Source organism: Melospiza georgiana, chromosome 27 (assembly GCF_028018845.1).
Source record: "Melospiza georgiana isolate bMelGeo1 chromosome 27, bMelGeo1.pri, whole genome shotgun sequence".
In the NCBI taxonomy this organism is placed as follows: Eukaryota; Metazoa; Chordata; class Aves; order Passeriformes; family Passerellidae; genus Melospiza; species Melospiza georgiana.
In genome coordinates this window covers 4,300,604-4,326,855 of record NC_080456.1, presented here as the reverse complement: position 1 = coordinate 4,326,855, position 26,252 = coordinate 4,300,604, and the positions used below count along the sequence as shown (strand labels likewise).

Here is a 26,252-nt window from a genome sequence, read left to right as displayed (position 1 = left end):
TCTAACTCACACACCCTTTGCCTCACTGGTTATCCAGTGAGACTGGCTCAGCAATTCTTTTCTTCTATATCAAAACTTGCTTTTATTTCTATTCCTTCTTCAGTTTCTACATTCAAAAATCTCTCTGCCAAGCGCACATATCTGTGAGACTTTCTTGTCAAACTTTCATCCTTCCCAACAATATTACACTATATTACATTACATCTAAACTGAATCTGCCAAGCACTCAACTCAACTGCCCAGAATCTCATGACTGTCAGCCCACAGTTCTGACAGACACGTGGCCCTGATAGGCCAAGGAAACAAAACCCCATCACTGTGGGTAAATTTCCATATTGGATTCTACTTTGGCACAAACACAGGCACAGCAAATGAGATAAGAATTGGTTTGTTTTTTTTTCTTTCTCTGAGGTTGAGAGAATGTGAAACCCAGGAATATTCTTGGGAAGAATTGTGCCTTGCTTTTCTCTGTGAGGAGGAATGTGGCTGCAGCCTGCAGGATGTGCAGCAGAGCTCCCTCAGATTGAGCCCTGCGCCTTCCCAGCTCCCAAAACTCCCCCTGGAGCACATCCTGCTCCAGCTGCTGCTTTGCTACACCCATCACAAACCCAGCCCTGTCTGGTCAGAAATGCCCAAAGCTCCTGGCTGCTGTGCTGTTCCTCCCCTGCCCAGCCTCACCAGCGCGGGGTCATCTCATTCTTGCCTTCCTCTGTGATTGTGTTCACAGGGGTTCTTGGATGAGGGGAGAGATGAGGATCTGACTCCGTGTTTCAGAAGGCTTGATTTATTATTTTATGCTATTTATTACATTAAAACTATACTAAAAGAATAGAAGAAAGTATTTCATCAGAAGGCTGGCTAAGAATGGAAAAGGAATGATAACAAAGCCTCTCTGTCCAAGCCACCTGACTGTGATTGGCCATTAATTAGAAACAACCACATGAGACCAATCCCAGATGCACCTGTTGCACTCCACAGCAGCAGATAACCATTGTTTGCATTTTGTTCCTGAGGCTTCTCAGCTTCTCAGGAGGAAAAATCCTAAGGAAAGGATTTTTCATAAAAGTTGTCTGTGACATTCATCTCTGCTAATGAATTACCTCGTGGCCCCTCCATGCAGAGGGCAGGGCTGGGTTCAGGGCCCTGGGTGATCCCTGTGTCTCCGCACAGCATCCTCCCCCAGCAAAGGCAGGGCCCAGCCACAATTAGTGCCCCAGCTAATTAGGCTGAGCTGACAGGGAAGGTTTCCTGTGCTGTAATCACAGTCCCTGGTGCCTTTCTCTGAGTGGCTCAGCAAGACTCTTCCTGCTCTGCTCCTTCCCGTGGTTTTTGTTGCTGTGATAATTATTTTCCTCTGTTGCTGCACGAGTCCCACCCTCCCCTCTTGACTCCCGTGCTGCTGCTGCAGTTTTATTGGGATATTCCACTTTCTGCCTGCTGTGTGCTTCACACCGCAGGCCCTTTATCGCAGATTTACTTGTTTTCATTTCTACTTCCTCTTTAATTATATTTTCCTTCCTCAGGTTCCTCACTTCAAAGTGGCTCCAGAGGAGTTCCTGAAGCTGCAGCTCCAGAGGTTCACCACCCTCAACCTGCACCCCAGCAACACCGACATCAGCGTGGCCGTGGCAGGAATCCTGAATTTCTTCAACTGCACCACTGCCTGCCTCATCTGTGCCAAAGCTGAATGTAAGTCTTGGTTTTCCTGCCCCTCTGCTTCATCTCCTCTTTGTTTGGTCCCAGCTCCTCATGTCTCTGCTTAGAGCAGCTTTTCCACTCCAGTTTCTCCACCCTGGTGCCCCGTGGAGTGTGGGAATCCACAAAATCAGAGGGTTTTGGGAAAGCTGCAAAAGGCAGGCCTCAGAGACAGCAGAACTGTGATTAGAGCTAAGTAGCAGCCATGAGATAGGTCAGCAGAAAAATTATTTAAACTGTAGAAAAGCAAGGACAAATAGAACAATGGTCTGTGTATTAATGCTTGGCTCGAATAACTCTCTAAGCTACAGAAAAGTTTATCTAGTGAGAAATTAGGAAGGTTGAAGCTTAATAATGGAGCTCTGTGCATTGTGTTTTAAGGCTTACAAGCAGGTATTGTATCCTAAATAAGCAGGCATTGTTTAACCAAAGGTACGTGTGCTTACAGTGGTTGGATAGAACTACTGTCAATATGGAACATACACTATACAGATATAAATACTGTCAATGTGCTTTTGCTTTGTGTGATGGGTCAAAAAACTTATAAACTAAGTTATAACATTAAGTTCTGAGTCTGCTGCCTGGGATGTGAGCTGCTGGCATCTTCCCATTGCCATAACCATGTAATGAGGCTGATGCTGGAAAATAAACCAGCTCAAGGCAGTTCCACAGCAGCCCCATCCCATTTGTGGTCTGTAAACAGCCCTCGCCAGTGTCAATGGAGGAGTTTTTCAGAGGAGGAAAGGGGATGGGTGGAGATGATCCTGCCTTCTGTTTGCCCATCTGAAGAGTGTTTTGCTTCCACAGATGGGGCTTTGGGTAAGAAAAAGAAAAAAATTTAAGAAAGGCGTAGGCCTGTTTCTGGAGGTTATTTTTAGGCAAGTAAAGCACTTCGAAATGTGGCTTGCTCAAAGCCACGTGCAGTTTGTGTGGCCTGAAAGTGGGATTTGAGTAACAGTCAGCACAGAGCATCCTCCTGGCTCTGCAGCCTGCATCTGCTGGGGACTGTGTGTCTGGACAATGGGCCTTCCACCTGAGCAGGGCCACATCCACCTGAGCAGGGCTGTATCCACCCTCAGCAGGGCCAGATCCACCTCAGCAGGGCCATCACAACCTCAGCATGGCCATATCTATCCCTGCACAGCCTTCCTTTTCTATCCCTGGAGGGCCATCTTCACCTGAGCAGGGCCATCTCCTCTTCACCAGGACCATCTCCACCCTCAGCAGGGCCATCTCCACCCTTGGCAGGGCCATCTCCACCCTCAGCAGGGCCAGATCCACCTCAGCAGAGCCATCTCCTCCTTAGTAGGGCCAAATCCATCTCAGCATGGCCAGATCCACCTTGCCAGGGCCATCTTCACCCTCGGCAGGGCCATCTCCTCCTTGACAGGGCCGAATCCATCTCAGCAGGGCCAGATCCACCTCAGGAGAGCCATCTCCACCCTCTCCAGGGCCATCTCCACTTTGACAGGGCCATCTCCTCCTCAGGAGGGCCCGAGCCATCTCAGTAGAGCCATATCCATCCCTACAGGGCCATCTCCACCTGAGCAGGGCCATCTCCTCTTCACCAGGGCCCTCTCCACCTCAGCAAGGCCATCTCCAACTGAGCAGGGCCACATCCACCTCGCCAGGGCCATCTTCACCCTCTGCAGGGCCATCTCCTCTTCACCAGGGCCATCTCCACCTTCTAGAGCCATCTTCTCCCTCTCCAGGGGCCCTCTCCACCTCACCAGGCCTGTCTCTATCCCTGCAGAGCTCCTGCTGTGGCAGGAGCAGGCTCAGCATCCCTGATCTCAGCGTGTCCTGTGCTTTCTGAGGTCACCGTGCAGCAGATTTGGGGTGGCCACAGCAGCTCTGGGGTTTGGCAGCCACAGCAGCCTGGAAAAGGGGCTTTGGAAAGGCTCCTGGGTGCAGGGACAGCTTTGGGATCGTGTAGGACATGAAATAAAACAACACTCACGCTGGAATCTCCAAGGTAAAAAGGAGGGAAGTTTATTTCCTGACTCCAGCATTTATAGATTTCCAAAAGTGCCAGTGGATTGGAAGGTGACAGTGCCACCTCTCCAATGACACTGCACAAACCAACAGCCCATCAAATTGCAGAAAAAAATGTAAAACAATAATTATTCATATAAAACTGTGTGAGAAAGTTCATTACAAGGACGTAAACTTAGATAAACACCTTGGAAGAACAAGGTGACAGGAATGCTGCTCTGTGACTGGGCCAGCACCATTCCCAGTTAGCAAACTCCCCAGCAGCAGCAGCTGATGGAAGATTCCTGCGCAGGGACTCAGGGACCAGAAGTGTTTTTAGCTCCTCTTTGTGTTTTCTGTGCCCCAGGGCAGTAGGCTGAGGTGGGTCAGTAAATCACCCTCAGTGAGCAGCGCTCACATCCACCCCAGGAAAGGCCCTGGCTCGAAATGATGCAATTAAAATCATGCAAATGGTCTCCCACATCACTCCCAGAGCTGGAATTTTTCATTGTCTAACCTTAACCTTAAGCAAGAAGGGAAGCAAAGATAATTAGGTTTTCTCAGCTGCCGTGCAGGAGGCTCAGGGCTCTGCACCCCTGCCCTGCTCCTGGGCCAGGAGTCTCCCACTGGAATTAACATGATTAATATGATTTTTACTTAGCTGGATCAAACCCTCTTACCTGAAGCAATCCAATTTATTTCGCTCTGGTGCTGCAGGATAACTCAATATTTAGGCTGTGCTGAGTCCTTCCCAGACCCAGGGAAGCAGTGGGACAGGAGCCTTTCATCCTCCCAGCTCTTTGTGCTCAGCAAGGAGCTGATCTGAGCCAGGCTTGAAGCCCAACACGCCCTGACTGTAACAGAGCACAGACGAGGCTTAATTGAGCTTCATGTAGGAGCACAAACCCTGATTTTCCCTTAGGACATGCACTGCTCCTAAGCTCAGTCCTTAAGCAACTAACTGGAGGCATTTCAGGCTTTTGGAAGGTTCCCTTGAGGCAGCTGAGGGGAGCATGAGAGCTGCCTGCTCATCAGTGAGGAAATGCTGCTTTGAGGGATGTTGTTGTTATTTAGATCCCAGGAGGGGCAAGCTGGAGCTGCTTTGGTTTAAGTGTGAGGCTGTGATGGGACCCCCGGGCCCTGCCCTGCCACACTCACCCTGTCACATCCTTCCTCTGGGGATTGGATGTGATTTCCCCTGGCAGGAGCAGAAAATGACCCTTAAACTTGGGCCAGCCTAAGTGCAATGCCCTGGGGAATGTAAAATGTAAATGAGATTTGTGGGACTCGGTTTGGTGGATGGAATAAGAGTATCTGACTCAGTTTCTCTGTGGTGTTCAAGAATTAGCTGGTTTGGGAGCTGCTCTGGAAGGTTTGGTGTGGTTCCACAGAAACCTTAACCCAAAAAGGCAATTAGAGGAGTGCAGGGACTTTTTAGGAGCTTCTGTGATTGCCAGAGGAGAGGGAATAACACTCAGTGCTTGGGAAGGGTGACCAGGGTAGTGAGGTCTGAGACCTTGTGCACATCCTTGGTCCTTTTTTAAAAGTTTTATTTTTAATTCAAACACCCAGGGAGACGAAGCAACGTTTTGGGATTAAAAGCAAAGCTGGATGATGGGAATGTTCTCTTCCCAACCATCCATGTCCAGGAGTGGAACCATCAGCAGCCCTGCAGCTCCTCCATCGGCAGGAGCATTAAATAGGGATGTGTTTGAACTCCAGGACAGCCCCAGCTCCTGCCTTTCCTCCTTCCCAGGAGCATTGAACACTGTATTTGTACTCCAGAGATGTATTTGAGCTCCAGGACAGCCCCAGCTCCTGCCTTTCCCCCTTCCCAGGAGCATTGAACACTGTATTTGTACTCCAGAGATGTATTTGAGCTCCAGGACAGCCCCAGCTCCTGCCTTTCCCCCTTCCCAGGAGCATTGAACACTGTATTTGTACTCCAGAGATGTATTTGAGCTCCAGGACTCTCCAGGACAGCCCCAGCTCCTGCCTTTCCCCCTTCCCAGGAGCATTGAACACTGTATTTGTACTCCAGAGATGTATTTGAGCTCCAGGACAGCCCCAGCTCCTGCCTTTCCCCCTTCCCAGGAGCATTGAACACTGTATTTGTACTCCAGAGATGTATTTGAGCTCCAGGACAGCCCCAGCTCCTGCCTTTCCCCCTTCCCAGGAGCATTGAACACTGTATTTGTACTCCAGAGATGTATTTGAGCTCCAGGACAGCCCCAGCTCCTGCCTTTCCCCCTTTCCAGGAGCATCTCTGCTGCTGAGAGCTCAGGAGTGAGGCTGCTCCTGCCAGCTCCGATGTTTGCATAAGAAAAAAATCAAATAATCAAGGTCAGGACTTGCCACAGGCCAGCCTGAACCTCTCTCAGAGCTCCCCATGGGAGTGTTGGAGCAGCAGGTGCCTGGTGCAGCCTCTGTGTGCTCACTTTGGTACTTCAAAGGTGCCAGGAGGAGTCTGCGAGCCTTTGTGGGGTTCACATCCCTCTGAAGTGCCAGTCTGGCAGCAGCAGCAGCGAGAGTCTCACATTCTCTCAGCATCAAACAAAGGGGAATCTCTGCACAATAGAGACTTCCCTGCACACAGCAAGAGCAGCTGCAAGCAGGAGGCTGGATGGGGCTACAGGTAGGATCTAATGTGCTGGAAATGGTAATTTCCTCGAGCTGAAGGCAGAGATCAAATGTTTCTTTTTTTTTTTTTTTTTTTTTTTTTTTTTATTCTCCTTGTTCCACTTCTTCCTCTCTGTGCCTGATGAGCTTTAGAATTTTTTTTCCTGGGTTTCACAGCAGCAGAGTTTGCTGGGATGAGCTGCAAGCAAACTTGGTGGTGTCAGGGCTGTGATTTCCAGCAGCCCTGTCTGGCCCCCTGCAGATGTGGAATGAGGTGAAAATAAACCCTTCCACATCCTCGAGGGTCAAATGGAGGGCTTAGGAAAAACTGTTCACCTGGGGTAGAAGACAGAATAAGTGTTCAGGTGAGGTCCTGGTGCGCTGTGAGCAGAGTGAGTTCTCTGCCTGGTGAGGAAGAGGAAGGAGCTGATGTGACCCCGAGAAGCCCTGGCACAGCTGGTTTATAACCCCTTGCTGTGCTCCTACTGTACCCAGAGAACAGGGGAGAGGCAAGGGCATTGCCAGGAGCTCAGAGCAAGCTCAGAGTGCTTTAAACCTCTCCCTGGGAAGGAAGGGTTCCTCATCTTGGATGTTCCCCTTTTCCTGCCCTGCTTTGTTCCCTGGTGAAGTCCTTGAGAGCAGAGCTCCAGCACTGATCCCACCCTGCTGTGACCCTCCCCTGCCTCCTGACCTGCTGGGGAATGAGTGGATTCATGCAGTCAGAAATAAGTCAGGTGAAGAGTAAAGCTCTGACTTGAGGGTTAATTTGCCTCTCTGGCAGCTGGGCTGTGACCCTGCTGATGGTTCTGTTTCTCCAGCTCTGTTTCCCCCCTGTTTTGGGGTTGTCTTCCTGAGGGGATGGGGTGTGTGGCTATGCTGTCTGTGTCGTGCTGATGAATCCATCTGCTGGTTCCTCTGGTCAATCAAACTTGGCAGGAGGTGATTTCTTGATGAAACTCAGCAGCTGGAGACAAGAGAGGCTCTATCAAAGCTGTTTTCTTGACTAACAAAATCTGCAGCAGGAGTTTTGACATCTTATTAGGCTTCAAGGCAGCTGTGTTGGAAGGAGCCCTTGACGTGCCCATCCTTATTTTTGTCACGATTTTTTAATGTTGTACTTTTGCAGTGACCTCCAGCTCTCAGCAGAGCTTCTCATCCCCTTGGAAGAGAGCAGCTGCCCCATCAGAGTGCTCCAACAGCTCCCAAAAAAGTTACCCCTTCCTGGGCACTTAATTTGGGAGCTGGAAATGCAAAGGCTGAGGGGGAGGAATAATCCTCCAGTAAACAGAACAATCCCAAATGCAGGGAGATAATGGAGACCTTGTCTGGACCTTATATTGAAGTTCTTATCTCTTCCCAAGAGGGGTTTGGGACCACTTTCTTTTCCTGGAGAAGAGCTGGGGTACTCCATCACTTCTCCTTCCCTGCTGGACCAAACAATGGCTCCTAAATCCTTTCCACTTTTTTTTTTTTTTTTTTTTTTTTTTTTTCCTGAGGAGCAGCTGAAATAGTTTTATTATTTCTCATTCCCTGCTGGACCCAGAATTGAGCCCCAAATCCTTTTCTTCCACTCCCTTTCTCTGGGGAACAGCTGGAATAACTCCAGTATTTATCATTCCCTACTGGACCCAGATTTGAGCCCCAAATCCATTCCTTTCCTCTCTCTTTTTGTGAGAAACAGCTGGAATAACTCCATTATTTGTCATTCCCTGCTGGACCCATAATTGAGCCCCAAATCCTTTTATTTCCTCTCCCTTTTTCTGAGGAACATTTGGAGTAACTCCAATATTTCTCATTCCATGCTGGACCCAGAACTGAGCCCCAAATCCTTTTATTTCACTCTCTTTTTCTGGGGAACAGCTGAAATAACTGGAAAAATAATAACTCCATCATTTTTCATTCCCTGCTGGACCAAGCACTGAATCCTTTCCTTTGCAGTGCCCAGAGCCAGAACTTCAGGAACACATCCTGCCATGGATCACCGTGTCCCATGGGAGAACCAAGCCCCAAACTCACAGGGCTCTGTCCTTTTTGTCTCTCCTCCCAAGGCCTTTTGAACCTGGAGAAGCTGCTGCGGCAGTTCCTCATCTCCAAGGACACGCTGTCGGTGCGGATGCTGGACGACAGCCGGGACCCCACGCCGCTCCTGAAGGAGATCCGGGATGACAAGACAGCCACCATCATCGTCCACGCCAACGCCTCCATGTCCCACACCATCCTGCAGAAGGTGAGATCCACAGGGAGCAAGGATTTCTGCTGGGGAAGGCAGTGAGAAAGTGCAGAGACAGAGATAAGAATTATTTTCTCTTGACTTGGTGCTTCTGTTGTTTGGCACATGTGGAATGTGTTGTGGAGATTGTTTACCCAAAGTGGTTTGTTAATTGGACACTGGTGATGATTGTTGATATTGATAGACCAATTAATACACAGTCAAAGCCACCATCATCGTCCATGCCAATGGCACCATCCTGCAGAAGGTGAGATGCACAGGGAGCAGCTTGCCCAAGGATTTCTCCTGGGGAAGGCAGTGAGAAAGCTCAGAGATACAGATATGTTTTATTTCCTCTTGACTTGCTGGTCCTGTTGTTGGCACATGTGGAATGTGTTATGGAGATTGTTTACCCAAAGTGATTTGTTAATTGGACTCTGGTGATGGTTGTTTATATTGATGGACCAATTAATACACAGTCAAAGCTGTGTTGTGACTGTTGGAGACAGTCACAGGTTTTTCTTTAATATCTGTTTAGGATGATACAGTTCTAGTATAGTTCTAATATAGGTGTAATATAATACATTACACAGCATTTGTACAGCCTTCTGAATCATTTAGAGTCAGAGTAAATTATTCCTGCCTTGGGGTTGCTCTGCATCAATAGTGAGTATCCATCCCCTGTCCCTCGGGGTGCTGCTGCTCCCCCAGCCAGCTCTTGTGGGATATTGTGATGCCTTGTAAGGCTGGACAGGGATTTATTAAAAGACCTCAATGGATACACCTTGGGCTGCACCCAAGATGAACCAAAATGTCCCAAAATGAACCCAAGATGAACCAAAATGTCCCAAAATGAACCCAAGATGACCCAAAATGGCCCCAAAATGCACGAGCGCTCCCGGGCTCTCTCCCTGGGATCAGTTCTGCTCCATTTGCACCTTGCAGTTCATTGTCCCATTCCAGCTTTAGCCCAGGCAGTCCCACCCTGCTTGTTTTTCTCTCTCCAGCCCACGGGGTTTGTGCTCCTGGGCTGAGATTTGGATCATTTGTCCTTGGTGCCCAGCTGGAGCAGGAATTGTTTTGTCTCCCTGCTCTGTGCACAGAGCTCACCATCCCCTCATGTGAATCTCCAAATTGCACACCTAGGCAGCACAGAACCTGAAAAATATGAAAGCTAAAATTTAAGGTATCAATTGAAATGTGAAAATTCCCTCAGCAGCGCTGGGAATTGGCTCTGCCCAGAGGGGAATTGCCATTGATGGGATTTCCAGGGCTGGATCTGTGCAAGTGGTGGTTGAATTGCTCTGAGGGGATGTGTGGTGCTGCCATCCAGGAGCTGTGAAGGACTGCTCAGCTCTCTGAAATGACTCTTGTGCCTCCTTTTTCCCCCTCCCATTAGGTGTCTAACTTTTTCCTTCTTTCTCTTTTTATTGTCTTATTAACCGAGATTTTATTTTAATCCTGTTTATTTTTAAATGCTCTCTGGCTGCAGTTTCTAGTGCTTGTTTTGATAGCCTGCTTCAAAATTGAGCAGTGCTCCAGATGGAGCAGAGTTTCTCACATCCTGGAGGGAACAAGAAGCACATTCCTGAAGGGAGGAAGGATCCAGGCTCTGGGATCTCCCTGGCTTTCCACCCCATCCTGGCTCTTTTGTCACAGAATGTGCCATCCAAAGGCCTTGCCTGTGCCAGATTTACCCCTGATGGCATCCAGCAGGGATGTTTTTATCAGTCCTCTCTCCCCCCAAATTTTTTTATTCTACAGGGTGCAGTTTTCATTTTTAAATAGACTTTTTTGGGGGAATTTTGGGGGTTGTCTACTTAGAAGTTTTTTTGTGCGTTTTTTTCCCCTTTTTCCCTGTTACTGCCTGGCTGCTGAGGGCTGTCCCCCTCCTCTGTTGCTATAGTGACTTCCCACAGGCTCCCAGCAGCTCTCTCCAGGCACCCACATCTCCCTGCCCAGCTCCAGCCTCCTCCTGCCACCCCTCAGAAATGTCAGGAATTTCCAGCAGTTCCCAGTCAAACCCAGTTCTTCCAGCTAGAGGACTCTAGAAATGGAGGGAAATAAATAAAGAAGGAGAATCTGGCAACTTCTTGCACCTTGGGAGGCTGGGAGGTGTTTCATTGCGATGGTGGTGCTGAGCATCAGGCGGAGCCATGTCCTGTCCCACAGCAGCAGTTTGGGTTTGCTGGGTCTGTCCCATCAGAGCAGCCCTGCACAGTGAAAGGAATCTCCAGTTTCTCATCCCTCACCCTCCACAGATGGGCTGGGGACACGTGGATGGTTCCCAGATTCCCAACTCCCAGCTGCCAGGTGAATGGATGGGACAGGCTTTGCTGCTCACCTTCATTTCCTACCCTTGACACCAAACCTGTGACCTCAGAGTGGGTCACAGGGAGGGCTGGCATTGTCACTGTCCCCAGGAAGGGATGGGCAGGGGGAATTGGGGCTAAATTTTGCTGTGGAGGGGGTGAAAAATGAGGGAGCAAATGGCTTTGCTGTTTCTGTTGTGTCACCTGGGCGAGGGACAGCGTGACAATGTCCAGCCAAGGGGCTGGGCACAGTGGTGGTGGCCTCAGCTTTGCCCTGGAACAGCTAAGATACAGGAAAAGGAAGAGGTGCAATCCCAGCTGCCTCTTTCTGTCTTTCCTTCCCTCACTTTTTGTTGCCACAGCTTCTGGGAGGGATAAAAGGGGCTCACACCAGGAGCGAGGTGCTTTGGTCCTTCCCTCCTTGCCTCCCATTGCTCTGTGTGGTCTGCACTGCTGGGAAAACCTCTCTGCCAGGCTCTGGGAGCTCGATTTGAGAGCAGCTGTGCTTGGCAGAGGAACAGAGGCTTCCAGGAGCATCTGCAGATTGATGCCCCACTTTGCTGAGCATCTGTTCCCACAACCAGCTCCTTGTGCAGTGAGAATTTTGGGAAAGGCCTTCAGTTATCTGCTCTGTGATCTCTGGAACAGATCATCCCCATGGAACATTCTGTGTCCTTCTCTCTGCATCCCTGGACAGTTCTGCCCTGTTTTCTTCTGTTTCTGTGGCCAGCACAGCCCTGTCTCAATTCTGGAGAGCAGGCTGAGTTACTGGGTCTCACCCGTGCTCATTAATTTGTGGGATTTGAGCCCAAATCTGACTGATAAAACTGGAAAGCCACCAGTGGCTTGATTGTCCTTTTCCTGCAACTCCCAGAAGCTTTTCCTGCCTCTCTGTCTCCATCATGGTGTTTGTGGTGGAAGGGACAAGCCTGGAGCTCTCAGCTGCTCTTTTCCCTCTCTATGTCCCAAAACAGGAGCAAAGCAGCATCCACACACAAAATAAGCAGAAATCTTTATTTTCCTCTTAAAAAATCATAGAATTCCTCATCCCAGGGGGTTCTGGAGCTCTCAGGACTGGGCCTGCAGGACCCACTTCACCTTTCCAGACCATTGAGGGCCACTGGGGTCTGTAAAACAGCTTTTCTGTTGAAGTTTAGAAGCTTCTGCTTTCCACAGGTGATTTCCTTAGGGTTAACCTTGAATGGATGCAGGAATCCCTGAATTCCATCTCGGAATGCCATGGAGAGAGCAGGGATGCTCCCAGGGTCTGGAGCTGGGTCATTTCCCTCTGTCAGGGCTGGTGTGGGCAGGAGACCTCAGCTAAGCTCAGTCCTGCTGAAATATTCCTTCCCCAAACTTTAATTTCCCAGGTCCAACCGTGCTGCTGTGTCCCACTCTCCCTTCCTGCAAGGAGAGATAAGCCTGGAAAAGCAAAATCTCTGCCTTGCTGGAGTGGAGATTGGAGATTGTCAGGCTCTGGTTTAATCTCTTTTTTTCCTCTCCTTCACAGGCAGCTGAACTGGGCATGGCATCTGCCTATTACACCTATATCTTCACTAATCTGGTAAGGAGTTTTTCCCAGCTTTTCCTGCCTGAGTGTGGAGTCATTTTAATGGGAGCTGATCCCCCTGACCTGTGGGATGCTTGGACAGAGCCTCATGTGCTGGGGAGGGAGGGAGGGAGGCAGGGATGTCACCTGCTGCTAGAATCAAAAGGCAAAATCTTTCCCAATAATACAAAAAAAAAAAAAAATTTTCCTAAAGCAGTTCTGTAACAAAAGCTTGCTGTGCACACGTGGTATTGGATTTCTGCAGTTTTTATCAGGTTAATTAATTAGTTCATCTAACAGGTACATCCAACAAGAGACCAGTTGCCCCAGCAACCAACCCTTGGGTCTGCCCCTTGGAGTTGTTCTGTGTCTTGTTACATCTCTTAAATTCTGGTTCAAAACAAGATGTCCTCGTTAGAAATTCCTGTTGATAAAAATCAGGCTAACCAGAACCTCAAGAATGTGTTTTAAGGGTTGGCTTATTGTTCTAACATGTGAGAAAGGGCAGGAAAATCACCAGAAACTCTACAATCACATATTTAAAAGCTACGATGCTACAAATAGAAGAAAAATATATAAAAAGCTGAAAAATATATAAAAAGTGAAAAATATATAAAAAGCTAAAAAATCTTTGGGCGTCATTCCTGCAAAGCTGGGAAGGTCGTGGGGAGGTGGAAAATGATTGGTGCAGCTTCCAAAGGCAGGAACTGGGGACATTGTGACAGGAGCTGGGGCAATGACATGTGCAGGTCTTTGGGAAGCTCCAGCAGGTGGGTGGGTCCTGATGGTCCTGATTTTCCTGATTTGTTTTCCTGATTGTCCTGGTTGTCCTGATTGTCCTGATTTTCCAGATTTTCCTGGTTGTCCTGATTTGTTTTCTTGATTTTCCTGGTTGTCCTGATTTTCCAGATTTTCCTGGTTGTCCTGATTTGTTTTCTTGATTTTCCTGGTTGTCCTGATTTTCCTGATTTTTTGGGGTTATGCTGGTGTTGTCACCCCATCCCTTATCCCATTCCCTGTGTTGGAAAAGGCCAGGGGTGAGCACCAGGAAGGCATCACAGCCCTGAGACAAAGGAAGGATGATCCCATAAATGTTGAGAGCAGGGGATGGTTTGTTTGGCTTTATGGCCACAAATAACATTAATGGGATCACGGTGTGGTTAAAGCCCCCCAGTGTAAATCCAAAATAAACATCAGAGGAACTTCTCCAGGAGAGGAGGAACCCAGCTGTGAGTGCTGCTGTGGGGCTGATGGAAACCAGCATGGGGGTGAGGTGGAGCTGCCTCCCAGCCCTAATGATTCTCCTATTCTCTAATTTCTATTAATAATTTCTGGCAGGGAAGCTGAGAGAGCTGAATCACACTTTGTGTTTGGGTGGGAGACAGACGGGAAGGGACGGAGCCAAACGTGTGGGCAGGGAGCTGGAGAGGATGGGGGAGCAGGGGAGGGAGGGAGATGGAGGGGTTGGAGCAATTGGGGCACAGAATGGAGAAAGAAATAAGGGAATGGAGGGGTTGGGAATAGTTGGGGCACAGAGGGGAGAAGGAATAAGGGAAAAGAGGGAAATGGAGGGGTTGGGAGAAGCTGGGGTACAGAGTGGACAAAGGATCAGGGGAAGGAGGGAAATGGAGCAATTGGGGCACAGAGTGGAGAAGGAATAAGGGAAGGAGGGAAATGGAGGTGTTGGAAGCAGTTGGGGCACTGAGTGGAGAAGGGAAAAGGGGAAGGAGGGAAAAAGAGGGGTTGGGAGCAACTGGGGCACAGAATGGAGAAGAGAGAAGTGAAAAGAGAGAAATGGAGGGGTTGGGAGCAGTTGGGGCACAGAGTGGAGAAGGAATAAGGGAAGGAGGGAAATGGAGGGGTTGGGAGCAACTGGGGCACAGAATGGAGAAGAAAAAAGGGGATGGAGGGGTTGGGAGCAGTTGGGGCACAGAATGGAGAAGGGAAAAGGGGAAGGAGGGAAATGGAGCAATTGGGGCACAGAATGGAGAAAGGAGAAGAGGAAGGAGGGAAATGGAGGGCTTGGGAGCAGTTGGGGCACAGAGTGGAGAAGGAATAAGGGAAGGAGGGAAATGGAGGGGTTGGGAGCAATTGGGGCACAGAATGGAGAAGAAATAAGGGAATGGAGGGGTTGGGAGCAGTTGGGGCACAGAATGGGAAGGGATAAGGGAAGGGAAGGAAATGGAGGGGTTGGGAGCAGTTGGGGCACAGAGGGGACAAGGGATAAATGGAAGGAGGTGTCAGAGGGAGAAATGCAAGGAACAGAAAAGGCCAGGAGGTTCCTGGCTGGGTTCCTGCTCCGTGTTCAATCCATGGATCAGTCCAGCCAGACAAAGTTCACCGATTCTGTTCATCCCCATGGAATGGGCAGCACAGGCACAGGGAGGGAGTTCCAGGCAGGGAGAGAGCCTGGGGGCTGTGCTCTGTGCCCCGAGTCCCAGTGTCACTGTGCTGGCAGAGGGACAGTGCCATCCCCACCATTCCCACTCCCAGGGGTGTCTCCAGTGTTCCCAACAGCTCTTGCTGTCCCAGTTCCCTCCCGAACCATTCCCAGTCCCACAGAGCAGAGCTGGGCACACAGCGAGGGATCTCCACCTCACATCACCAGCACATTCTGCAAAAAAAGTCCTATTTTTTTAGAGCTGTTTCTGTTGTCTGAGCAGCATCTCATGGATGCTGCTCTAAAAATGAAGCTCCCACCTCCACCCCAGTCCCAAGCACGGGTGTGATTAAGCATTTGCTGGAGGTGAAATTTGCCTTTCAAACCCATTCATCTCGTGGAATGCAGCAGTGGCAGGTGAGAAAGAAATGAGTTTTGTTGCCATTCGCTCTCTCAGGGTATTAATCTGTTTATCCAGGTTATTTTAGCACTTTGTTCAAAAGCCCAGCTCGTAGCAGAACTAACGGGATTTTTGGCAGGGATCATTATGGGGAAGGTGACATCAGGCAAAACCTGGGCAGATGGAAGAGATGTTTAAGGAAATTAGTAATATTTAAATGGGGATTGGAGATGGGAGTGAGCAATTTAGACTCATAAATCTGGAGGGATTATCAAGCTCCTAATGAACCCTCTGAGGTTCTGCAATCACTGCCTAATAGAAAAGATAAAATCAGAGGGAACTACTGTCAAGGGGAGCAAGGAAAAAATGGCTTAAATAGAGAGGGAACCCATCAGGAGAGGGAACAGAGAGCCTGTGGAGCACTGAGCTGCTTGGAGATGGAAAAATATCTCAGGCAAAAAAAGAAAAAAAGAGGAGAAAATAGGATAAAATGCTGAATTAAACACCTGCCCTGCAGCTCTAGAGGGGAGCTCTGTTTCTGTCTTTTAGCATTAATTTTATTTAATAAGCACATCCCAGCTGACAGCTCTGCTCTCTGTGAGTGTGAGGGGAGCGAGTTCTGTGTGTGCTGGGGACAGGAGGGATTTTGGGGGTGATTGTCCCCTCTGCCCCAGCCTGGTGGCACCAGGGAGTGGCGCTGGGGCAGATGGGGAGGAACCCTCAGCCCCCATCACATTTCCATGGGAGCTGAAGTGAGCAAACCAAGACAAAAACATCCACAGGCTCCTTTCCTGCGTGCAAATTCATTATCAGCCTCCTTCAGCCATCCCCAGGGACCTGCTCTGGTCAGCAGCAGCCTGGCAGATTTTCCAGGAGTCCTCATGGAACTCTCAGGTCTGGTGCGTTTTGTCTTCCCCACATCCCGCACTTGGGGCACTCCTGGCAAAAAATCCCATTTTCTCCCTGGCACCTCCATGTGGTGATGGTTGCCTGGATCTGGGACTTTGGGGAGGGATTAAATTGCCTGAAATTGCCTGAAGAGGTGCTGGGATGATCTCAGAGCTGTTCATCGGCCTCACCATCCCCATCATCCTCATCATCCCTTCCCTTCTCCCTGGCTGGGTCTCCACAGAGCTCATGGCCGTGTGAGGGGGCAGTGATGTGCAGAATAATAATAAAAATATAACAAAATATAATAATAATAATAATAATAATAATAATAATAATAATAATAATAATAATAATAATAATAATAATAATAATAATAATAATAACAATAATCTGCACAAATAGACCATTGAAAGCAGACTGCTGTGCATTGAAGAAAAATCTTCCTTCCAGCACTGGAAATCCCTGAAATCAGCAGCACAGAGTAGGAGGGGATGTTGGATGCCTTCAAAACCCCACGCTACAATTAATTCTTTTAGCTTGTTAATTCTGTGCAGCTATTGGGTTTTGTATTTTTTTTTTCTTCTCTCTCTGTTTGGTTTGTTGCTTTTTTTTTTTTAATAATATCCAGACCTTAGGCTGGGTTTAAATTTCAAAATATTTGACAATTAGATGGGAATAATTGAAACAATTAAAATTATTACTCCAAGGGGGAAGGTGTAAAGGAGCTTTCCCAGTGCCTCAAGTCAGGCAGGGCAATTCACTGGGTGCAGTTTTGTTCCCTGACAAAATTGTGTGCAGGTGTTGCTGCTGATAAAACAGCTGCCATGTTCAACTCCCACAGACCAGATAAATCAGCTCAGGTTTGGGGTTTTTTTGTCTTGTTTCCTGCTTTCTCTTCTTTGTTGGGGATTTATAAAGAGGTCTTGGTACAGGGCGAGGTTTTTGAGCTGAATTGTCAGCCTGGAACTGGAGCTGGAGGGGAAATTGGTGTCCAGATCCCCCAGAGAGTGTCACACATTTCTGCTGTGTCTTGTCAGCAGGGTGACATCCCTCGGAAGGAAGGGATGATGTCAAATCAAGCAGAGGAAACTACAGACAAGGCTTAAGTTTTGTGAAATTGCCTTTTTGTGGTGAAATAATCTTATTTTTCACCGTGAGCTCCAGCACAGGCCGTGCTGTTTGCCCTCCCTGTGCCTTGCCCAGGTGAGGAGGGCAGACGATCCCAATGCCCGGGGACAGATTTCCCCTCCCAGCCCTCCTGGTTCCCAGCAGCTGATGTGAAGTGTTCTGGAGAGCCCTGATCCTTGCTGCGATTTATGGATCATATTTCCAGTGCCATGTGCTGGCAGGGCAAACAAATCAGGTTTTTGCAAGGCTGCCAAGGCAATTTCTCCTCGTTCTAGTTAGCATGAGGGAAGGAGGGTTTAGACAAAGCAGTGGCTGTGCCTCGCTGCCTTTTGCTGCCTCACTTTTGTTACTTTCTGACCAGATCCCTGTGCTTGATTGCCAATTTTGGGGTAAATTCTCTCAGATACATCCCAGCTCCCTGGAAATTCTGGAAAAAAAGTAATGGGAAGGAGGGCAAATTCCTTTTCCCTTTTCCCTTTTCCCTTTTCCTTTTCCTTTTCCTTTTCCTTTTCCTTTTCCTTTTCCTTTTCCTTTTCCTTTTCCTTTTCCTTTTCCTTTTCCTTTTCCTTTTCCTTTTCCTTTTCCTTTTCCTTTTCCTTTTCCTTTTCCTTTTCCTTTTCCTTTTCCTTTTCCTTTTCCTTTCCCTTTCCCTTTCCCTTTCCCTTTCCCTTTCCCTTTCCCTTTCCCTTTTCCCTTTTCCCTTTTCCCTTTCCCTTTTCCCTTTTCCCTTCCCTTTCCTTTTTCCCTTCCCTTCCCCTTTCCTTTCCTTTCCTCCTTCCCTTTTCCTTTCCCTACTTCCCACCTCCTTTTTCCCAAGAGCTGTCATTTTTCAGGTCCCAACATGTAACACCTGACCTCCTTGTGCATTTGTCTCTCTCCAAATCTCCCTGCAGAGAAGCTGAACTTTGAGCAGTGCATTTTCCTAAAAGTGCTCTTGTTTGAAGAGCAGCCTCCAAAATTTAACAGCTGGCCTTGCATGAGGAGGTTCAAGACCTGTAAGGCACGTCAGTGCTTTTTTGGAAAGAAAAATCCAATTACAGATATAAATTTATTCCCCTAAATTGCCCCTGAGGTCACAACTTCTCTCTCCCCACCTGAATGGCCAACCAGCATTGCCTTGAGTAGATCTTGAGTAGATCCTCTCCTACCAACTTAATAAAAATGTTCTGCTCTGGCTCATCCACTTACCTGCTCAAATTGTTCCTGTGATGACTTTTTTCCACTTTTCTTCCCCTCCTAGAGGAATTGATTTTTACATGTGGCCCATTAGAAACGTATTCACTCCGTCGATAGTTTATAAATAAATGAAAACCTTTCAGGAAAACCATGGAAAGCACTTAACATAATATTGTCCACTTGAGTAAACAAATAAATGTGTTCTGAGCAGAGCTTTGGGATGATTTACAGCTCTGAGGGCAGCAGGATCCAGAGAGGGCGAGGCAGGAATTTTCTCCACCTCTGTCTGAGGAGATTTGGTGATTTTTGGGGGAAAATTTGCAAGGTCAATCTGCTTTTGAGTGAAGTTTTTTTAGTTCTGCCTTCCATGACCTGGGAGAGGCTCCCTGGAGTTGTGTTTGCCCAAAGAAGCTGCTCTTTTTTTAACCCTAAAATGGTGAATAATGGGATATTTTATTAACCCTAAAATGGTGAATAATGGGATATTTTATTAACCCCAAAATGGTGAATAATGGGATGGTTTTTTAACCCTAAAATGGTGAATAATGGGATACTTTAATAACCCTAAAATGGTGAATAGTGGGATACTTTATTAACCCTAATATGGTGAATAATGGGATATTTTATTAACCCCAAAATGGTGAATAATGGGATGGTTTTTTAACCCTAAAATGGTGAATAATGGGATACTTTATTAACCCTAAAATGGTGAATAGTGGGATATTTTATTAACCCCAAAATGGTGAATAATGGGATGGTTTTTTAACCCTAAAATGGTGAATAATGGGATATTTTATTAACCCTAAAATGGTGAATAATGGGATATTTTATTAACCCCAAAATGGTGAATAATGGGATGGTTTTTTAACCCTAAAATGGTGAATAATGGGATACTTTATTAACCCTAAAATGGTGAATAGTGGGATATTTTTTAACCCTAAAATGGTGAATAATGGGATATTTTATTAACCCCAAAATGGTGAATAATTGGGATGGTTTTTTAACCCTAAAATGGTGAATGATGGGATATTTTATTAACCCTAATATGGTGAATAATGACGCACACAGGTGATGTCACCAGAGCTGTTCTGAGCTGGCACTGCAGGTTTGGCCCTTGCACAAAAGCTGCCAAGAAGTCTCAGGATGGGCATTGCACTCTGGCTTTGGAGAGATTTCCTGGGCACCAAACTCTCTGAACAAGGAGGTTTTGCCAGAGCCAGGGTTTAATAGAGAAATGGAAGCCTTGGCCCAGTGTTCTCCTTTCCCATCCCACATGAAAAAAGAGCAGGAACAGCACAGATTGTCCTGGGCCTGGTGTAAATCGGGTGTAAATCAGGTGTAAATCAGCTTTTGGTGCTGGAGGGGAGCAAGGTCAGTGCTGAGTTTCCAGCAGTGAGTTTCTCCTGTTGGAGGGTGTTTTGGAGGCTGTTAATCAGCAGGTCAAAAATTCCAATAAAGTCCTTGCAGCGATTAGGAGAGGAAGATAAAACTCTGTGTGTGGAAGAGGGATGGAGTTGGCATTTTGCTGTTGGTGCAGCCTGAATTGAGCAAACCCTGCTCCTTTCAGAGCCTTGGGTTTAAATTTCAAAATATTTGACAATTAGATGGGAGTAATTGCAACAATTAAAATTATTACTCCAAGGGGGAAGGTGTAAAGGAGGTTTCCCAGTGCCTCAAGTCAGGCAGGGCAATTCACTGGGTGCAGTTTGGTGCAGACAGGGTCTGGGTGTCCCTGGCAGTGAAAGATCCCCTCTTTAGGCTTGATTCCTGTTTGTTCTCACTGCCTCCCCACTGCCCAGGCACTCTGGGTTATTAAAAATGAGATAAAGATCGAGGTCCTGCCCTCACACAGAGCTGCAGAACAGGATCAGCAGCAAAATCAATGCTGGAAGGAGCTCAGGAGCTGCTGCAGTGCTCAGCAGCACAGTGGCTGCTGCAGGGGAAAAATACCAGGAGCCACTCTCAGGAGGGACATCCCAGCGTGGCAGGGCAGGGGAGGTGGCTCCATGCTTTAAAATACATTATTTCTGGTTTTTTTTTTTTTGCCAGGCAGCTGCTGTGACAGGGACAATTTCCTGCTGGGGTGTCCCAGGGTGACACAGGCAGGAGATGAGGGACAATTCCCTCCCAAACCCAGTGACAGGAGCAGGGCAGGAGGGACAATTCCCTCCCAAACTCAGTGACATGGACAGGGAAAGGAGGGACAATTCCCTCCCAAATTCAGTGACACAGGCAGGAGATGAGGGACAATTCCCTCCCAAATTCAGTGACACAGGCAGGAGATGAGGGACAATTCCCTCCCAAATTCAGTGACACAGAGCAGGAGGGACAATTCCCTCCCAAATTCAGTGCCACAGGCAGGAGATGAGGGACAATTCCCTCCCAAACTCCCTGAGCCAGCTGAGGTGGGAGAGGATTTGTGGGTGCAGAATCCTGGTTGGGATCATCTGATCCTCCATCCAGACTTGCAGAGAGCATCACTGGTTCCTGATGGCTTTGTGTCCCTAAAAACCGGGGAGGGTGTCCTGCAGATCTGCTCATAACTGGAAAATCCCATCTCCATAACTGGAAAATCCCATCTCACAGCTTTAGGATCGCAGAGCTCACCTCTGTGGCTTTTATTAACCAGCTCCTTCCAGCGCTGGGGTCATTCCAGGAGATTTCTGTGCTGCTGGAAAGTGAAGAGTGCAGGTGGAGAGAGCTGCAGAAAGCCAGGCAGTGACTTCATCCTCTAATAACTCCTCCAGCACCGTCTCCCAGGGAACCCCGTGGAATTCAATTAGCTAATTGTGTGCCTAGCACTCGGGAAAATACAGAATGCCACGGAACTGCTAAGTGTTGTTATTTAACAGCACACATTTCGTGGTTGCAGCCCTGTAGTAGCAGCCAGAAAATCTACACTGTAATTGCCTGCTGGTGCCTGCTGCTGAATTTGCTGTGATCGGAGCAAGGCCTGGGGAATTTTTTCTCTCTGTAAAAAAGTTCATTAATTTTGGCTGCGTATCCTCCGGGTCTAATTTTTTTTTTTACCGAGCTCTCTTGAAACAGAATATTGACATGTGGTGGGTGTTTTCAAAAACAGAGTGGAAGGAGGGGGAGGAATTGAGGCAGGCAGGATTTGTGTCCCTGAAATTCACCTTGGCACGATTCCTGGTGGTCTCTGTGCCTCATGTTGGACTGAGATTGAGGGCCAAGTTTTGGGCAATTCCTGCAATTCCTCCAGTACAGGGAGAGGGATTAAAAAAAACCAGAATGGGAGGAAATGAGGGAGCTGCTGTTTGCACCCATCATTTTGATGGCAATTTCTGAAAGCCTGTGGTTATAAAGCTGTGTTTGCACAGGTGGAGGAGGCTTGGAGTCCCCTCTTAAACAGGATGGCAGAGTTATTTTCCTAATGGCTCTTTGCTCTTATTGCATTGGCAAGCTTCTATCCTGCAGAAGCTCCAGCCAGCACTGGGGATGAGGGAGAATAACTCCAGGAGGAGAAAAAGGCAGCTGGGAATGTGTTTTGTGTAGGAGGATCCTTCAGTACATGTCAGGGAGAAATCCTTGCCTCTCCACCTGAAAATCCCCCTGAGATCAGGGGTTTCCCTCATGTTGGACTGAGATTGAGGGCCAAGTTTTGGGCAATTCCTGCAATTCCTCCAATGTAGGAAGAGGGATAAAAATTTATTAATTGTCCCCTTATTGCATTGGGAATCTTCTATCCTGCAGAAGCTGCAGCCAGCACTGGGGATGAGGGAGAGCAACTCCAGGAGGCGAAGAAGTCAGCTGGGAAAGCATGTTGTGTAGGAATATCTTTCACTGCATCTCAGAGAGAAATCCTTGGGTTTCCCACCTGAAAATCCCCCTGAGATCAGGGGTTTCCCACCCTTTCTCCTGCCTGTGTTTGCCTCTTGCAGCATGGGAGGAAGGCAGGACGGGTGGGAAATCAGCTGAGAGGCGCAGGTCTGGAATAGCAAACCAGGTTTTGTTTGCAAAACGTGGGTTTGGAAATGTCAAGCACGGTGAATGAGTGTAAAAAGGAGAAAAAAAATAAAAAAAAACCCTCGACAAATAGGGTCAGAAGCTGAGCTGGCAGCTCTGGGAGTGTGGGGATGCTCTCACCCCTCTGCCCTCTGCAGCAAAGCCTGACCTTACCAAATCTCTCTTATCCCACTGCAAATGAAGTGTGTCCCCCTCGGGTGGTTTATCTCCATCTCATTGCATAGGCAGCTCACGGCTCGTTTGCTGCCTGCTCCTCTGCTGGAAAGGAATTTAATGGCCAAAAATGGGAGCTGGAGCACAGGGAGGGGACAGGGAGCAGGGTCCAGGCCGTGCCACCCCTGTGTGTCACAGAGGTGATGCTCTGTGGATGTGACAGCCACAGAAATGGGGTTTTCTACAGCTGGAAAAAGATGGATTTGGAGAGGGTTGGATGGAGAAAAGGAGACTCAGGGGCGACCTCATCACTCTCTTCAACTTCCTGAAGGGTGGCTGTGGTGAGTTGGGGGTTGGTCTTTTTCTCCAGGCGACAACAGATAGAACAAGATGACACAGTCTCAAGCTGCGCCAAGGGAGATGCAAATTAGAATTAAGAAGGAAGTATTTTACAGAAAGAGTGGTCAGATACTGGAATCATCTACCCAGTGAGGTGGTGGAGTCATCATCCCTCGAAGAGTTCAAAAAAAGACTGGATGTGGCACTTGCTGCCATGATCTAGCTGAATAGTTAGAACATGGGCTGGACTTGATGATCTTATAGGTCTCTTCCAGCCTTGAATTTCTGTGTGATTCTGTGACCTCTCAGCCCTGCCTCAGTTTCCCCACATGAACTGAGACCATTCCCTCGCCCATGAATTGCTTATTTAAAGATCAGAGCATAACAAAACCTTCAGCTCCAAAAGCTTGGAAGCGTTCCCAGGGGGGACAAAAGGCACAATAAATAATTAAACAAAACACGCTCATTTCCGCTGCCCTGGCACGAGATGAAACCTCGGATTTTGTGACAAAACATCCCATTTTCCTCCTGGGTATCCCCAAGCCAAGAGGGCAGTGGGGCAGCTGTTTGCCTGGTGCCCTGCACAATTTGCCTGGAGGCTCTGGCTGTGGGGAGAGAGGATTTTACAAAGGATTTTTACAGGGTTTAGGATCCATCAGCCATCTGCCCTGCTCGCTGGGGCTGACAGCATGCCCTGCGTGAATGGATCACCTGTCAGCAAGGCAGGGCGAGAATATCATTCAAACGAATCAATAGTTCACAGGCAATTTCACATTACCCAACACCGACGTGTCCAAAACGTGCTCCATCCTGCCTTTGGTGGCATTCCCGTGGGACTTGGCTGGGCTGGAGCAGTTTGTAAGTCCCACGTTTGGGAGATTTACAGGAATTGCTCCTGCGTGCCCAGCAAAGATAAAAAGTGGCTCAACTTGCTGGAATTTCATCCCTCAGGGAGCCCAGGGACAGCTGGATCCGTGATGGGCATCCAGCAGCTGCTGCAAGTGTCGCTCCCACCTTCTCACTCCAGCAATTAGCAGAAGAGAAATTAGTGAGGGAAGTGCCATTATTCCCTGCTAATAGGACAAGGAGGGCTGGGCTTTTCCCCAGGCTTTGTTGAGTAGCTGCTTCTGTGGATGTGGGGAGCAAAACCAAGCCCTCCACTCTAATTTTTTTTAATTTAGTTAAATGTATTTTTTAATATATTTTTTATATTTTAATGTAACTTTTAAATGTAGTTATAAAAATTTATACTAATTTTTTTTTATGTAGTTGTTTTTACACTTCTTAGCACTTGCAGAAATGCAAGAGGAGGCTCCCAACTCCAAAACTCAGAGTCAAGGCACCCTCCAACCCTTCCTAGGGCATTAGGGTGGCATCTCCTCCTTGGGACCTGGCAGCAGAAAGGAGCAGTGCAGGGCTGGGGGTTTTTAGGGTTAGGCAGAATTTGGTTCCTCCTCTTGTGGGAAAGAACTGATTTAATTTACCAGTTGAAACTTGGTGTCACCAAATTGGATGTGGTGATAGCTTCACTCAGCAGGTGAGTGATGCCCTCTTTGAAGGGTTTTGGGGGTTTTTTTAAGTGGAATTTGGCCAATAAAGCACTGGACTTGGGTGATATCTTCATTAAAAGTTCCCCTATGGGTTTGGGCTCCTTTGAACCCAAAATTGTCATTTCTGGAATGAAACAAGCCTAAATCTGGCAAGAGAACACTCTGAAATCCCAGCCTTTTGAAATAATTGGACTTTGTGGCTCCTCAGAGCCGAGGTGACCATGCAGCAGGAGCAGCTTTCTGAGTCTGTTTGGGTGTAAATGAGACAAGGAAATTTTATTAAGGATTTTATTATCATTAAAAGCCTGAGGTGAGTGGTAACCTGAATTAAATCCTTGTTAAAACCCAGGCTTTCCCTTCCAACATCTGCATGGGTTTCATATCTGGGATCTCACAGCTCCCGTTCCTTTCAAGGACACTGAGTGGATTTGAAGTTTGAAGTTTCAGTGCCTGTTTTCCCCTCTAACCCCATTTTCTGTTCTGTAGGAGTTTTCCCTCCAGCGCCTGGACACCCTGCTGGACGACAGAGTCAACATCCTGGGCTTCTCCATTTTCAACCAGTCCCACGCCTTCTTCCAAGAGTTTGTGCAGAGCCTCAACCAGTCCTGGCAGGAGAATTGTGACCACGCTCCTTTCACTGGGCCTGCAGTAAGTAAAATCCATTTCCATCCCTCAGAACGTGGGGATTCTGATGGTACCGTGGAAAAACCTCGTGGGAAGAGCTTCAGGATGGTCCTGAGCCACTCAGGGGTAGAAACTCTGGTCTCAAATAATTTTTTTAAAAGTAGTTTGAATTATTAAATAATTTAATTATTTAATCCTATTTAATCTTGTGCTAAAGAGCTCAGGGATATCCCCAGGCTGCTGTTGTACCTCGGATTAGATTTTATGAGGAGGTGCTGGCCCAGGAATGGGAAGGAAGAGCCGGAGCAGAACATTTTTATTAAGTAGGTAGGAGAGGAGTTGAGCTGTCAATCTGTGATTTGCAGAGGATGTGGAAAACAGCAAAGTGACCCTGATAGTCAGAGCTGCCCAAATAACCTTGGGGTGCAGAGCTGTGTGCTGGACTGGGAGCCCAGCTTTGAATTCCAGCCTAATTTTGATTTGGATTGCGTTTCTCTGTGGGTGCAGGGGGTGACGTAGCTCTGATTTGGTTTTTCCCTGGTGGAGTTTATCCCTGAGTGTTTAAATTCCAGGAAAGTGGCTCGTGCAGGGTGGGGACAGTGGCTGCAGATGGCCCAGGAGGGGCTGAGCTGTGCTCTGGGCTCCAGCAGCTCCCTGAGGAGGGTGCACATCAGCCCTGGAATCATTCCCCAGGGATTCTCCACCACTGGGAGAGTTTGCAAAGCAGATTTGCCACATCGCAGCTGCAGCTGTGAGAGGAGAGAGAGAGAGAGGAAAATATCATCAACTGAACCCTTTGCATGGATTTTAATGAACTCAGAGCCCCTTGACGAGCTGAGCTGCTGAAAACCTCCTTATTGTCAGCACAAAGGGAGCCCTAAGAGGCAAAATAAGGAGATTTTTGCCCTTTGTGTCCACATCCTTTGGCTTGGCTTGAGCTCCTGTGCTCAAGGACCATCCTGCTCTCCCTCCCACCCAGAGGCAGCTGCAATCAGCTCACCCTGCTCAGTCTTCATGGGATTTCCAGCAGGAAAATTCCTTTTTTGGATTGCAGGGGCTGTGGAGAGGCATTAAAAACAAATTCCCTCCTCCCAGTGCAAACAGGAGGCAGCAGGAACCAGCAGCAGGTGCGACGGGGAAATGAAAATTCTCATTTTAGGTTCTTACCCCAGGTTGTATTGAGCATCCAGCAAAACCTGCAGGTGGGAGGATGCCTGGAGGGACTGGAGTTCTTCAAGATGGGGAAAGGATTTGAGGGTAGGGAAG

General features: G+C 48.0%; 1 protein-coding gene across 1 annotated transcript in view; it reads left to right on the top strand.

The window, feature by feature from the left end:
• Positions 1-26,252, top strand: part of GRIK4 (glutamate ionotropic receptor kainate type subunit 4) — a 205,154-nt gene that overhangs the window by 134,632 nt on the left and 44,270 nt on the right. The window contains exons 5-8 of the mRNA XM_058041136.1: positions 1,524-1,689; positions 8,337-8,515; positions 12,320-12,373; positions 24,849-25,010. Coding sequence (XP_057897119.1) covers positions 1,524-1,689; positions 8,337-8,515; positions 12,320-12,373; positions 24,849-25,010 — 561 coding nt within the window. The remainder of the gene's footprint in view (positions 1-1,523; positions 1,690-8,336; positions 8,516-12,319; positions 12,374-24,848; positions 25,011-26,252) is intronic.